This window comes from Drosophila novamexicana, unplaced genomic scaffold (genome assembly GCF_003285875.2).
Source record: "Drosophila novamexicana strain 15010-1031.04,08,12 unplaced genomic scaffold, DnovRS2.1 tig00000008-arrow-pilon, whole genome shotgun sequence".
Classification (NCBI taxonomy): domain Eukaryota; kingdom Metazoa; phylum Arthropoda; class Insecta; order Diptera; family Drosophilidae; genus Drosophila; species Drosophila novamexicana.
The window spans coordinates 423,948-436,053 of NW_020824765.1; the positions used below are offsets into that span (position 1 = coordinate 423,948).

The 12,106-nt window shown below is 44.5% G+C and overlaps 2 protein-coding genes and 1 long non-coding RNA gene across 5 annotated transcripts; 2 read left to right on the forward strand and 1 right to left on the reverse strand.

Moving 5' to 3' along the window:
• Nucleotides 1-1,708: 1,708 nt before the first annotated feature.
• On the reverse strand, nucleotides 1,709-6,110 carry LOC115758514 (alkyldihydroxyacetonephosphate synthase). Its single transcript, XM_030699209.1, has 5 exons — nucleotides 5,446-6,110; nucleotides 5,285-5,371; nucleotides 3,480-4,668; nucleotides 2,335-2,439; nucleotides 1,709-2,266 (listed from the first exon to the last, which is right to left on the reverse strand). The coding sequence occupies exons 1-5, from the start codon at nucleotides 5,562-5,564 to the stop codon at nucleotides 1,847-1,849; spliced, it is 1,920 nt and encodes a 639-aa protein (XP_030555069.1). The 5' UTR covers nucleotides 5,565-6,110; the 3' UTR covers nucleotides 1,709-1,846.
• A 91-nt stretch (nucleotides 6,111-6,201) lies between these two features.
• On the forward strand, nucleotides 6,202-7,109 carry LOC115758524. 3 transcript variants are annotated; one of them, XR_004017433.1, is made up of 4 exons: nucleotides 6,202-6,547; nucleotides 6,614-6,710; nucleotides 6,772-6,874; nucleotides 6,927-7,109. It is a non-coding gene; the product is annotated as an uncharacterized LOC115758524 (long non-coding RNA). The 3 variants fall into 3 exon arrangements; XR_004017432.1 differs by having other exon boundaries at nucleotides 6,204-6,547; nucleotides 6,598-6,874; XR_004017431.1 differs by having other exon boundaries at nucleotides 6,208-6,547; nucleotides 6,614-6,874.
• A 1,399-nt stretch (nucleotides 7,110-8,508) lies between these two features.
• Nucleotides 8,509-11,973, forward strand: LOC115769036 (protein lap1). The gene is made up of 6 exons (XM_030713778.1): nucleotides 8,509-8,899; nucleotides 8,982-9,233; nucleotides 9,297-9,432; nucleotides 9,499-9,788; nucleotides 9,845-11,713; nucleotides 11,774-11,973. Exons 2-6 carry the CDS (start codon nucleotides 9,078-9,080, stop codon nucleotides 11,948-11,950), a joined length of 2,628 nt encoding a protein of 875 aa, XP_030569638.1. The 5' UTR covers nucleotides 8,509-8,899; nucleotides 8,982-9,077; the 3' UTR covers nucleotides 11,951-11,973.
• The last annotated feature ends 133 nt before the right edge of the window (nucleotides 11,974-12,106 follow it).

Here is a 12,106-nt window from a genome sequence, read left to right on the forward strand (position 1 = left end):
AGTAATGTGACAGTGCACAATGTGAATGTCCATTATGAGTATGAATGAATATGTGTCTCCCGGCTGGACCTGGAAAACGTGCCTCTCGGCGCAGGACTGAAACAGAAACCGGGACTGCGACTGTGGACTGTGCCATAAATTTGCCGACTTGATTGTGTTTGACTTTAAGGCACTTTGTGGCATAAATCACAGGACCGCAAGCAATGCCAAAGTGAGAAGAAACAAACTGACTCCGAAGACTAGAGACTGACCCAAGGGTTAATTGCTGACAATTTTCAAAGGCTGGCAGCCAAAAAAAAGAAGAAAATAAAACTTAAACGGCTTAGAGAGACCTGGCCAGGTTTAAGTTTTGCACACTTCTCCGATTTTAATCTTTATTTATAGGCCTTGTATGCGTGCGTGTGTGTATCTGTGTGTGCGTGCTCAAACTCTTTTGGGGAGTAACTACCATTTGGCATTGGCACGGTAACAAGACAAGACAGTCCGACGACGATCATCAATAAGCAGCTGCCGGCTGCGCATGCGCCTCATTCCCATTTGCCCCATTCGCCTATTAACGAGCGCAAGGAGCTGGCCGAAAGAGATTTGCAAGTCGTTGTTGTTGTTTTCGTGGTCGTTGTCGTTGTTGCCATTGGCAAGCTAACGAAGTTGACAACTTGATGACATTTGATCTCTGGACTTGAACGATAGCAACAACAACAACAGCAATGCCGACAGGCACAAGGCCTAAGCAAAGGCAAACCGCAAATGACAGCGCGATGATCAGATGAGACGCTCAGAAAATCAGACGATCCGACGGTCAGTTGGTTTGATTTTGGTCTAGCCACGCACACAGCGCATTCAGATTGGATTCAAGTTGGAGTCGCAATTGGAGCTGGAGCCTGCGACTGGATTGCACACACACAGCAGGGCGCTACATTGTAAATCCTTCTGTGAACGAAGCACAGTAAAACAGGTCGCTGCAAGAAAGCTGCACTCAACTTGGTATTAACTTTGCTTAGGCAATAAAAAACGAATTTTATATGAGGAGATGATTCATTAATCATATTTGCATTTGGGCTCATAACTTTAACCAGCGGGCATAGGTTTTGATCAAAAAATAGGTTTACAAATAAAAGAAAAATTCTAAATTTAATCTTTTTTATAAAAAAAAAAAGTTTTTTTTTTTTCAAAGTGATTTTAGATTCTTAATTAATTAAGTAAAACATCGTTTTACAGTCGATTAATCAATGAGTAAAATGGTTTCTTTAATAAGTATCTAAAGTAAAAAGAAAACGTTTTCTTTATTGATTAATTGATTGTCAAACATTTGGTAAAGCCTTTGCAATCAGCCTCACATACTATTTTATTTTATAAACTATTTTTCAAAATAATTAAATTGTATGAACCTAAACATGTTTACTTCAGTTCACTTCTATCCAATACAAGCCTGCACTCTACACAGCCCACAGATACTCTCATGCCCATTTCCTTAGGACTTATGCGCCGATACTGACACCAGCCTCCAAGTCGAGCTGAAGTCGAGTTGAAGTCTGCTGCATTTTGTGGTCTGGCGGCAGACAAGAGACCCAGTCGGAGACCACCATCAGCAAGGGGAGTGAGGAGCAATGCCAACCAATCTGCAGACTGTCCAGGCTGCCGCCAGACATGTGTGGATAGAGTGTCAATGCGGAGTCATTTGGTTTTACAAATATTCCATTTATTTATCAAAAATGTAACACCCATACAAAAATGAGCCCCACTAAAATTGCCAAGGTTCAAAGCAGCTAGAAATCAGTTAAAGGTATTTTAGATTTAGACTAGTATTTCTATAGTTATATATTATATAGATATATAGTAAGTGGCTCTAGAGTTTGGCTTTTAGAGCAGCTGCTGCTGCTGCTGCTGCTTGCAGCTGCGGTGGTTTCTCCAGCTTCTCTGCCAGCTGCAACTGTTCCTGCGGTGGCAGCAGATTCCCCGCCGCAAATATGTTGCGAGGATCCAGATGCTGCTTGGCAGCGGTGTAGAGCGAGGTGCCCGTCTCGGTGACCGCATTGCGATACCAATGGCTGCGTATTTTGCCCACACCATGGTGATGCGACAGGGAGCCGCCGCAGGCCAAGATCTCCTCGCGTGCACTGTGCTCAATGGCCTCGAATACCTCAACCGGATTGGGTATGTTCAAATAGCGAAAACCAAAGTAAAAGTATATGCACGCCCCCGCATCGTAGGTCTGTGTCACCCGCGCCGAGATGGTGTAGTGCGAAATGTTGTGCCTGGCGCATTCCTGCAGACAAATTAATACAAGCTTTGCTTTAAAATGATTATTTTTGCAAAATTGGGTTTTCTACTAACCGAAACGACGCGTCGCTTCACACAGCGACACAGCAAACTGCAGCGATCCCAGGGTACAGACGTCTCAAACGATTCAGCCACAATGCCTTGATGAAGTGCAAAGTCCTGAAAATAATGCAAAGGGTTTTTTATATTATCAAGAAACTTTCTGAAAAGTCCTGTAAAGAATTCCCTTCTTTGAATATTATAAAGAAATTATCTTAAAAGAGGCTAGCAAAGAAGATTTTTTGATCAAGCAATAGCTTTATATATATGTTTAGATACACACATAATAGACATCATGTTTTAATGCTGAAGATCTCACGAAGATCTCTCAATAAAATGTACAAAAAATAATTATTTCAAAAAGATACTCTACATTGAGAAAACATATTTTATATTCCTCTTCTTTTAAGCTTCGTATACGATACATTTACAAAATTTAAATAATGCCTGTGCCTAATCTCAAACTTCATTGTAACAAAAAAGGAACACGGATCAAAGATTCAATACCCTAGAGGTCATACGGTTTCAAAGTGATTATATATACATCTGCATCTGCATGATATAGTGGGCCGATCCGGCGGACTCGGACCTTTATTCAGCCTGCCATAGAAAGGCAGACCCAGGAAAAGTTTCATCTCGACTGTTGATGCCAATCAAAATTAATGGAATCGGAGATGTCAAGACCCAATGAATCCATTAACAGACAACTTTACAGCTAAAATCCTACAAACAATTTGACACGTGATTTCCAACAGCTATAAATGCTTTAATAAATAAAACTCACATCACACATTTCGCATAGTTTATAAATAAATGACCACCTGGCAAACATTTTAAGTTGCTTCATAATATTTACCGCCGGAAAGGCGGCACTTTGGAAGACTCGCAACTGGCAAAGGCGACTTAGGTTAAATATTTATAAAAGAACAAATAAATTTGCGTTCCGTTTTTTACTTGCGAAGTGTTAAGTTGGCGATCTTTTTCCAGGCTCTACTAATATCATGATATCTCAATCCGCTTATGAATTGACCACAAAGAGTATATCATCCCAATGAGAAACTGGACATACACGAGATATTTAGTATGTACGTATGTAGGTAGTTAAATTTCTAGCCCTCCTATTGAATTGTATTCGGTATTTGTTCTGGGACTACACTCACCCTGATGTATGCGATGACAAAGGTGAATAAATAGCCGCGCTCGCCGTTCTGACCACCTGCCGGAAATCCCTTGTAGCGTGCGGCGATTTCATAGATGACCGCCTCCTGGCGCTGCACATCCTTCTGTTCGCCCTCGAAGAGCAACGTGGCGGCGCATATGTGCGCCAGATCAATGCCCTTCCACACGGTCACATAGCGCTGTTTGACTGCATCCAGGCAGCTGGCCAGCCAGCTCTTCTCGGGCTTGAGCGCCTGACCGAATAGGAACTGCTCATTGTCCATGAGACGGACCGAGGCGGGCTGGCAGCGTCGTCGGGCCACCTCACGCATAAAGAGCACCCCCTGCTCAAAGTCGGGGAACACCAGGGAACCATAACGCTGCACTGGCGGCAGCGGACGCACCTTGAGAACGACCTCAGTGATGACGCCCAGCGTGCCCTCGGAGCCGAGTATGATGTGATTGAAGTCCGGGCCACAGCTTACGCGCGGCGCGCTGCACTCTCGCTCCAGTGTGCCCGCGGGCGTGACCATGCGCACACGCACTACCAGATCCTCGATGTTGCCGTATACGTTCTTCTTCATGCCGGAGGCGCGCGTGGCTACCCAGCCGCCGAGCGTGCTGAACTCATACGAGTCCGGCTCGTGGCCCACGGTGAGACCCTGTTCGCGCAGCACTCGCTCGAGATCCTGACCCACCACGCCCGACTCGAAGCAGACGGTGAGATTCTCGCGATTAAGCCACAGCAGGCGATTCATCTGCGACGTGTCCAGCACACAAATCATGCGCTGCTCCTCCTGCGGGCAGGTGATGGCACCCGAAACGCTCGTCCCGCCCCCAAAGGGCAACAGCATCACATTGTGCTTGTGCGCCAGCCTCACCAGCTGCACCACCTCGTCGTGGCAGCGCGGCCACACTACCAGATCCGGTATGCGCCGGAACTTGTTGTGCCACAGGCTGTAGATGTCGTGCAGCGTCTGCCCGTGACACCGTACCAGCCGGTCGACGCCCTCCTGGGAGTGCTCCACTTTCGTGCAGCCGCGCAGCTCGTTCAGGAAGGGCGCATTCTCGACGGGCGCCGGGTACGTTGGCGGCAGCTGTGGGTACGAATTGGTGTGATCCACGTGCAGATCGAATTTACTTCTCACCCACTTCGTAAAATTGGGTAATTCACAGCCGGCTAGCGGGTATCTGAAATTGCACACCCAAAAATCGATAAATATCGATTGGCCAAGACTATTTTTAATATTCGTTTTTTTAGTTTGCCGGATCGGATCCCTAAGTCAAATATATTGAATCGAACTTTTTTATCAATTTATTTATATTGCTCAAAAATCCTTTTCATATAATGTTTTTTAAATCCTAAATATCATTATCAGAAACTATTTTCTCAAGGTATTTAAAAAAAAACTGATAAATAATTGTTGGTTTTTCAAGATAACTCAACTAAATTCAGGAATTAGGAATTTGGTTCGGCTCTTTAAGTGGCTCGGCTTAAGGTTCGATTCTCAGCTAACAATCCATTGATATGCCGGACTCGAACCAGCTTGCAACCTCGAGCAAATTGTACAGATAGGAATATTGCGCTTGCAATAAACTTGAAGAGCTAGTTTTAAAAATAGAAATTTAAAGATCGAACCTGTTCAAATGTATCAACAGCTTCTAAACAAGCCGAAACTAACAGATAGAGCTCCAATTTGCATGAACTATTATACACATTACTTTTGAATTTTATAGCTACTAATATAATTATTAACATGACTTAGCGTATGAATAAGTCGCCCACAAGGCAGAGTCTAGTACTTACTTGTCGCCTTTAAAGCAGATAATGCCCTGCTGTCCATAGAACTGGGAATCGTTGTAGCCCCAGCCGTACCACTTGAGTGCCTCCTGGCTAAAGTGAAACAGTGAAACATCAGTAGGAATGACAACTGTGACTATATGCCAAATGCACAGATATACACTCACCGTTTCTTGGGTATCACGCTCTCCACGTGCCGCGAGAGCCGCGTATCCAGCGCCAGAGATGTACCCTCCGGGGGTGGCTCCGGGACTTGTGTGGTCACCGCATTTCGCTTGGCTGCCATCTCACTGTACAGTGGAGCTTGGTAATTGTGCGATTTGTTTATGGGGGAAACACAATTTTGGCTGGTATTTAATTATATTGCACAGCCCCTTTGAGCGCAAAAATCAATAATTTGTTTTGTTATTTTGCTGTTGTTTTTTTTTTCGCTTTTGGGATTTGCTGTCGTCAGATGAAATAAATACTTGGCCTGCTGCGGCAACTGGGCTGCAATCACATTCGATTTGCTATTTGTTTGGTTTAATATTGAGATGTTAGCTCATTATACTTGGTTTCTATTTGCTTGTACTTTGCGCTAAAAACTAAATTAAAATAGAAATTTCACTAAAAAAACAACTCGGCGGCAGCTGCTGCACGCGCTTTGGTTTCAATATCTCTACCACGACTGCCAGGCCCGATGAGAGCGCGCCGCGCCGCGAGAGAGAGCAGCCCCCAGGGCACGCACTGTGCTTTGGGGGATGGGGCAGAGCGAATCGGTTGTCGCCCGTTTGCGAAACGGTTTCGGCTGAGGTACGAAACTGAAATATATTCGGTATTCGGTATTCGGAATATAAAAAAAAAAAAATTAAAACTGAGCAATCGATGAATTTCGACTGCACATCTACGTTTTCGTAGAAAATTCATTTCATTTAAGCAGTTTGTGAGCTACACTCAATTTGGCCTGTCCAAATTTTTTTTTCAAAAAGTTTCAAAATTTATGTAAATTTCGTTTCGTGTTCTTTGGTTAAAGTGTAATCATGCCTGGCAAAAAGCGAAGCTCTTCCAAAAAGTCAGCTAGCTCCTCCACACCGGTTGCCAACGAATCGGAAGCGACAAGCCCCGAGGGCACCCCAGCAGATGCTACCAAAACTGCTGAAAAGGAGGTCAAGAAGAGCAGAACCAAGAGCAAGTCCAAATCCAAAAGCAAGAAGGATTAAGCCAAACCGAAGAATTGACTGGACATATGATATACACAAAAAATATTTGAGGACTTTAAAACATTATAAGGTATATATCTAGTATATCATTTATATACATTATTATGCCCATTAATATAGTTTACAAAAATTAAAGAGAATACGCCTTGCATATTGAAGATGCAGAACCGATAGACTTGACGATGTATTTGGAAAAGAAATGTTTGATCTTAGCAAGAACTTGTTGAGCAAGTGTAATTAAACCTTTTCAGAGCTGAACATATTCAAAAGATGGATAATTTATCACAACTTCAGATCATTACGTGACCAGGAAGAGGTCGCAATTGTAACAAGGAGCAGCCCCTTTAAACATTCAAAGCCGGCATGTCAAGCCGTTTTATACCTGCTCTAACTCAAGGTGAATATATAGTTGAATTGAATAATTAAACACGAATATAATTTTATTTTAGGCGTTGGAACTATGAAACGAGCGTCGATTGCAACTTGCTTAATTAGTAGGTCCTTGAAGATCAAAGTTATGCAGAAATTGAACCAAACGGCCCGAATGAATGTAATTTACGTATTTAACAGCACTGGAAACAAAATTCTTTAATTTTACCGAACTCACAATTAAATAAGGCTGGCATATATAACCGTTTCTCTCAATCTGCGCGCACTCTCCAAGCACCCGCTCGCTCTTAGTGTTGTTGGCGCTTTTGTTTACGCGAGGGTTGGTTGTTTCACAACACAGGCTGGCCGAAAAAGGGGGTGGCGGCTGGTAGGTAGGGTGTGTATAACACGCAGCTCTTCACATGTGTGAGTCATGCTTTATGCGTAGCGGTTACGTCAATGAAATTTAAACTCTGCGACAGGTGGTTTTAATTGAATAAAGCAGGGTGTAACCATCCAATGCATAGGCGACCCACTTAAATATTTGAAATTCTCGATACGTAGTACTGCATAAGTAATTTATTGGCATGGGAAATGTAACAGTTGCTCGTTAATTTTAAATTTAAATTGACACCCATATTTATCTATTGTGAACGTCTATTGTTTTAGTGAGGGAAACTGATAAAAATAGTTTCGAAAATTGAGTTGAAAGTTGGCTTTTATAGGGAAACTATATAAATTACACTGGCACATAAATGTAGGACTATTTGAAATAACATTCCCTAGACTCACGATAGTAAATATGAAACTTTAAAACGACGTTTCAATTCACAACTGCAGTGCACGAGATTGAAAACAAAACTGAGCCCCTAAAAGCCAATTGCATTTTACGATTTCGTTGTCTCGTTTAGTTGTTAGTAAATTTTCGTCTCTTGCAAAAGCCAACAACAACTCTAAGGCAATGTTTATTATGCGCATATTTACACATCTCTGTACAATTTTATAATTGTTTAAAGTGTAAATTCGTGAGGCGGGCACAACACGATCCGAAAAGTGGACGCTATTTGTTTAATTTTCGCACTGCTAGCGCTTAGAGCGTCGTCCATTTGGGAGGGAGGGTCAAAGTCTTGAGTTTTTGTCTTTTATTTTGTTGTTTTATTTTCGCTTTTTTTACTGGCGGCTTGCTCGAAAACTTGCATTGGTGTGTTTGCAATGGAGCTTGGAACGCTCAATTTGCACTTCCGTCATTATTGAACACTTTGTTGACACGTGTGATTTACTATATTTGCAAAGCGTTACGCAGCCAGGAAGTGAATAACAAATACTTACTAGCAAATACTATTTGATTAGCTACAGCCACTGAACAATAGCTTATAAATATTGCTTTTTAGCAATTTAAATATTAACGGTTGCACGCTAGCGACATCTGGCGGAAAATAATTGGAGTACACAATAACCGATATTCTTAGCAACACTATCGCTCCACGTTAATAGGCGGCTTAAACATACTAACGTAGCATATCATTTTGCTGTTATATAATGATACAAATAAGTTAAAATATGTAATTAGTGTAAATATATTATTGACTGCCAACATAAGTAATATTTAGATGATATACACGATAGTGCGCACTTATTGCAGGTGTATATCGATTACCATAAACACAGTAATCGATACTTATTTGGCTTTGCATTCCTGTGCACTGTGACTGCTGCCAACTCGCAACTTGTTATCTTCAACGCGAAAAACATTAAAGAAAATCCAAATTGAGTGCGTAAATAAACATAAAATACAGGCACAACGTGAAAATAGCGTAACTTAGCAACCGCATAGGTTTGCAAGGAGCCGGCTGCCTAAAGCAAGCGGCCCCAAGCAGACGTAGCTTTCCTATTGTTTGTGTTTGTGCGTACATTGCGTGAGTGTGTGTGTGTATGTGCGAGTGTTGGAACAATAACAAGCCCAACAAAATGCGAATGAATTGTAACGGAGCAGCGTTCAATGCGGTCGCTGCCTTTGTGCTGCTGCTGCAGCAGAAGCAGCGATGATTCATAGGTAAGTTATGCGCCTGGCTTACCGCTTATTTAGTTCTGTGTGTATATGTATGAGTGTGTATGGCTTATGTGTATTTTTTTAGCCCACAATAATTATACCAACAACAATAACAACGGCCGTGCCTTAATATCGAACGTAGAGCAATAAAACACACACAAACACACGAAACGTTGGCAAAATGCCGCTGCTGTCCAAATGCTTTCCTTGCTTCAAATTTAAACGTGAAGAGGTCATCGACAAGCTGGACTACAGCAATACACCGCTCCAGGATGCCTTTCCCGAGGTGTGGCAGCACGAACGTACCCTCGAGGAGTTGCATCTGAGTAATGCGCGGGTGAGCAACAGCTAGATATAAACCCCATTTAATATATGTCTTATATATATATTTTCTTTTTAGCTACAAACACTGCCGCCGCAGCTGTTCTACTGCCAGGGATTGCGCATCCTTCAGGTGAACAGCAACAATCTGGAGAGCATACCGCAGGCCATTGGTTCGCTGCGTCAATTGCAACATCTCGATCTGAACCGCAATCGTTAGTCGCCGCACCCAAGCACGTTAATTACATAAAAACAAACTTCTAATTTTTTGTTCTTTGCAGTTATTGTCAATGTGCCGGAGGAGATTAAGGCGTGCAAACATCTGACCCACTTGGATCTTAGCTGCAACAGCCTGCAACGTCTGCCTGATGCGATTACGTCGCTTATTTCGCTGCAGGAACTGCTGCTAAATGAAACATACCTGGAGTTTCTGCCTGCAAACTTTGGTCGTTTGGTCAACCTGCGAATTTTGGAGGTGCGCCTCAACAATCTCATAACGCTGCCCAAGTCGATGGTGCGTTTGGTTAGCCTGCAGCGGCTTGATATTGGCGGCAATGAGTTCACCGAGCTGGTAAGCGTATATAGTTAATTTGCATAAATTAAAGCCTTATTCTGCTTTCATTGTAGCCAGAGGTCGTTGGAGAACTTAAGTCACTGCGCGAGCTGTGGATCGATTTTAATCAAATTCGTCGTGTTGCGCCCAACATTGGCAAACTGCGCGAACTGCAACACTTTGAGGCCAATGGCAATTTGCTGGACACACTGCCCAATGAGCTAAGCAATTGGCGTAACGTGGAGGTCTTGTCAATCTGCTCCAATAATCTGGAGGCATTTCCGTTTAGCGTGGGCATGCTCAAGTCGCTAGTCACGTTTAAGTGCGAGTCAAATGGGCTCAGCGAGCTGCCCGACAGCATAAGCTACCTGGAGCAGCTGGAGGAGCTGGTGCTGAGCCACAACAAGCTTATGCGGCTTCCCAGCACTATTGGATCGCTGGTCAAACTGCGTTTCCTCTTCGCCGATGACAATCAGCTGCGCCAGCTGCCCGACGAGCTCTGCAGCTGCAGTCAATTAAGTGTCTTAAGCGTGGCCAACAATCAGCTCTCAGCGTTGCCCCAAAATATAGGCCATTTAGCCAAGCTGAAGGTGCTTAATGTAGTTAATAACTACATCAATGCCCTGCCCGTTTCCATGCTGAGCCTGGTAAATCTCACGTCTCTGTGGCTTAGCGACAATCAGTCGCAACCACTGGTGCCACTACAGTATTTGGATGCCAGCAGCAAGACGCAGCTCACGTGCTTTATGCTGCCACAGGTGACGTTCAAGATGCAGGCCCAGCAGCAACAGCAGGTCCAGGACCAATACGAGTTTGTCTACGCGAATCATCAGCATCAGCCACAGCAGCCGTCGAGCCCATCGCGGCGCATATGCTTTGCCGAGGAGACAACCATTCTGAGTGCGGGCAGCACCAACACTAACCCCAGCAGCGCACCACAGCCCGCTCCAAGTTACTCCGCCAGCTATGTGACAGCTCCGCCCACTCCTGAGCAGCTGCCTGCCGGCAGCTCGGTGCGTTTAATGCGTTCACCCACGCCGTATCCCAAGGAGCTGCGCCAAATGGCCAAGTATATGCGTCAGGCGCAGGCGGCGAATGCGGCGGCATCGGGGTCCAGCGAGGTGCGAGAGGCGCGTGTCGTGGTGCCCAACGGCCAAGTGGCCATGCCACACTGTGATAGCAATCAGGACGCTGTGGATCATGCCACGGCAAGTGCAATATATGGTGTTGCGCCCGAGGCGGCCCACATCTACGGTGTCTACCAGCCGGCGCAGCAGCAGGCCACCCAGGAATATTATGGTTTGCCGCTTGTCAACTACGAGGCGCACTACCAGCAACTCTATGTGGATGCCAACAGCTTGCCGCTGCCTACTACGCATTTGTCAAATGGAGCTGAAGAGAATTATGAGCTGCAACCGCTACAACAGCAGCCAGCAGCGCCTCCACCACGCATGGAACCGCCGCCCTATCACATAGCACGTGTGTACACCAAGAAAACGCCCGAAGATCTCACACTCTACGAGTCCATGCGACAGCGCAAGCAACAACAACAAGAACAACAGCAGCAGCAACAACAGCCAACAACACAGCCGCTCTACGAGCAGAGCATCAGCTACCAGGATGCGCTAAATAGCAACTTCAAGACAACGGCGATCGGTGCACAATCAGAGGAGCTGGACTACCAGAACAATATCAACATAGAGCAACTTGAACTGCAGCAGCAGGAGCAGCAGCAGCTTGAGCTTGAAGATGAGCAGCAGCAGTTGCAAGATGTGGATGATACCCTATCGCAGAACTCATTAAATTCCACGGCCACCAACAATACATCCAGGGCTAAAAAGTCAGCCTGGATATTTGGTGTGCACAAAAATCCCACTGTCAAGCAGGTGACCCTCAAATGGGAAAACAGCATTGGCTTCGACATTGCCGAGCTGCTTAATCAGGTAATTATATTGTCTTATTTAGGGTATTTAACGTTCTGACACCATTCCTCTCCCACTTAGGTGGGCATCTTTGTTAGTGCTATCACACCAAATTCAAATGCCGCGCGGCTGCTGAGCCTCAACGATAAGCTGTTGGAGATCGACGGCTATGACCTGACCAATGCCAATCTGAGCGATGCCAAACGTGTCCTGCTTAACTGCGGCACAGTCATAAATATAATGCTGTCACGCAAGTGATGGCCCCTTCCGTGTCCCACTCCCCCCATGCCTATATATACCGAGACCGAAGACTTGCGCATTTTTCTAAAGTAACTTGAAATACGCTAATATAAATCAGCAAACCATAAATATTAGCAACTGCATTTTCAAGCCATAAACAACCTTTGCACTGGC

Excerpts from the sequence above, each read along its gene's own strand:
- LOC115758514 (XM_030699209.1), bottom strand. The coding sequence starts at position 5,564 with ATGGCAGCCAAGCGAAATGCGGTGACCACACAAGTCCCGGAGCCACCC. Across the intron at positions 4,669-5,284 it reads ATCTGCTTTAAAGGCGACAA|ATACCCGCTAGCCGGCTGTG; the intron begins GTAAGTACTAGA and ends GTGCAATTTCAG. Across the intron at positions 2,440-3,479 it reads TTGTCATCGCATACATCAGG|GACTTTGCACTTCATCAAGG; the intron begins GTGAGTGTAGTC and ends CATTATTTTCAG.
- LOC115769036 (XM_030713778.1), top strand. The coding sequence starts at position 9,078 with ATGCCGCTGCTGTCCAAATGCTTTCCTTGCTTCAAATTTAAACGTGAA. Across the intron at positions 9,433-9,498 it reads TCTCGATCTGAACCGCAATC|TTATTGTCAATGTGCCGGAG; the intron begins GTTAGTCGCCGC and ends TGTTCTTTGCAG. Across the intron at positions 9,789-9,844 it reads GCAATGAGTTCACCGAGCTG|CCAGAGGTCGTTGGAGAACT; the intron begins GTAAGCGTATAT and ends CTTTCATTGTAG.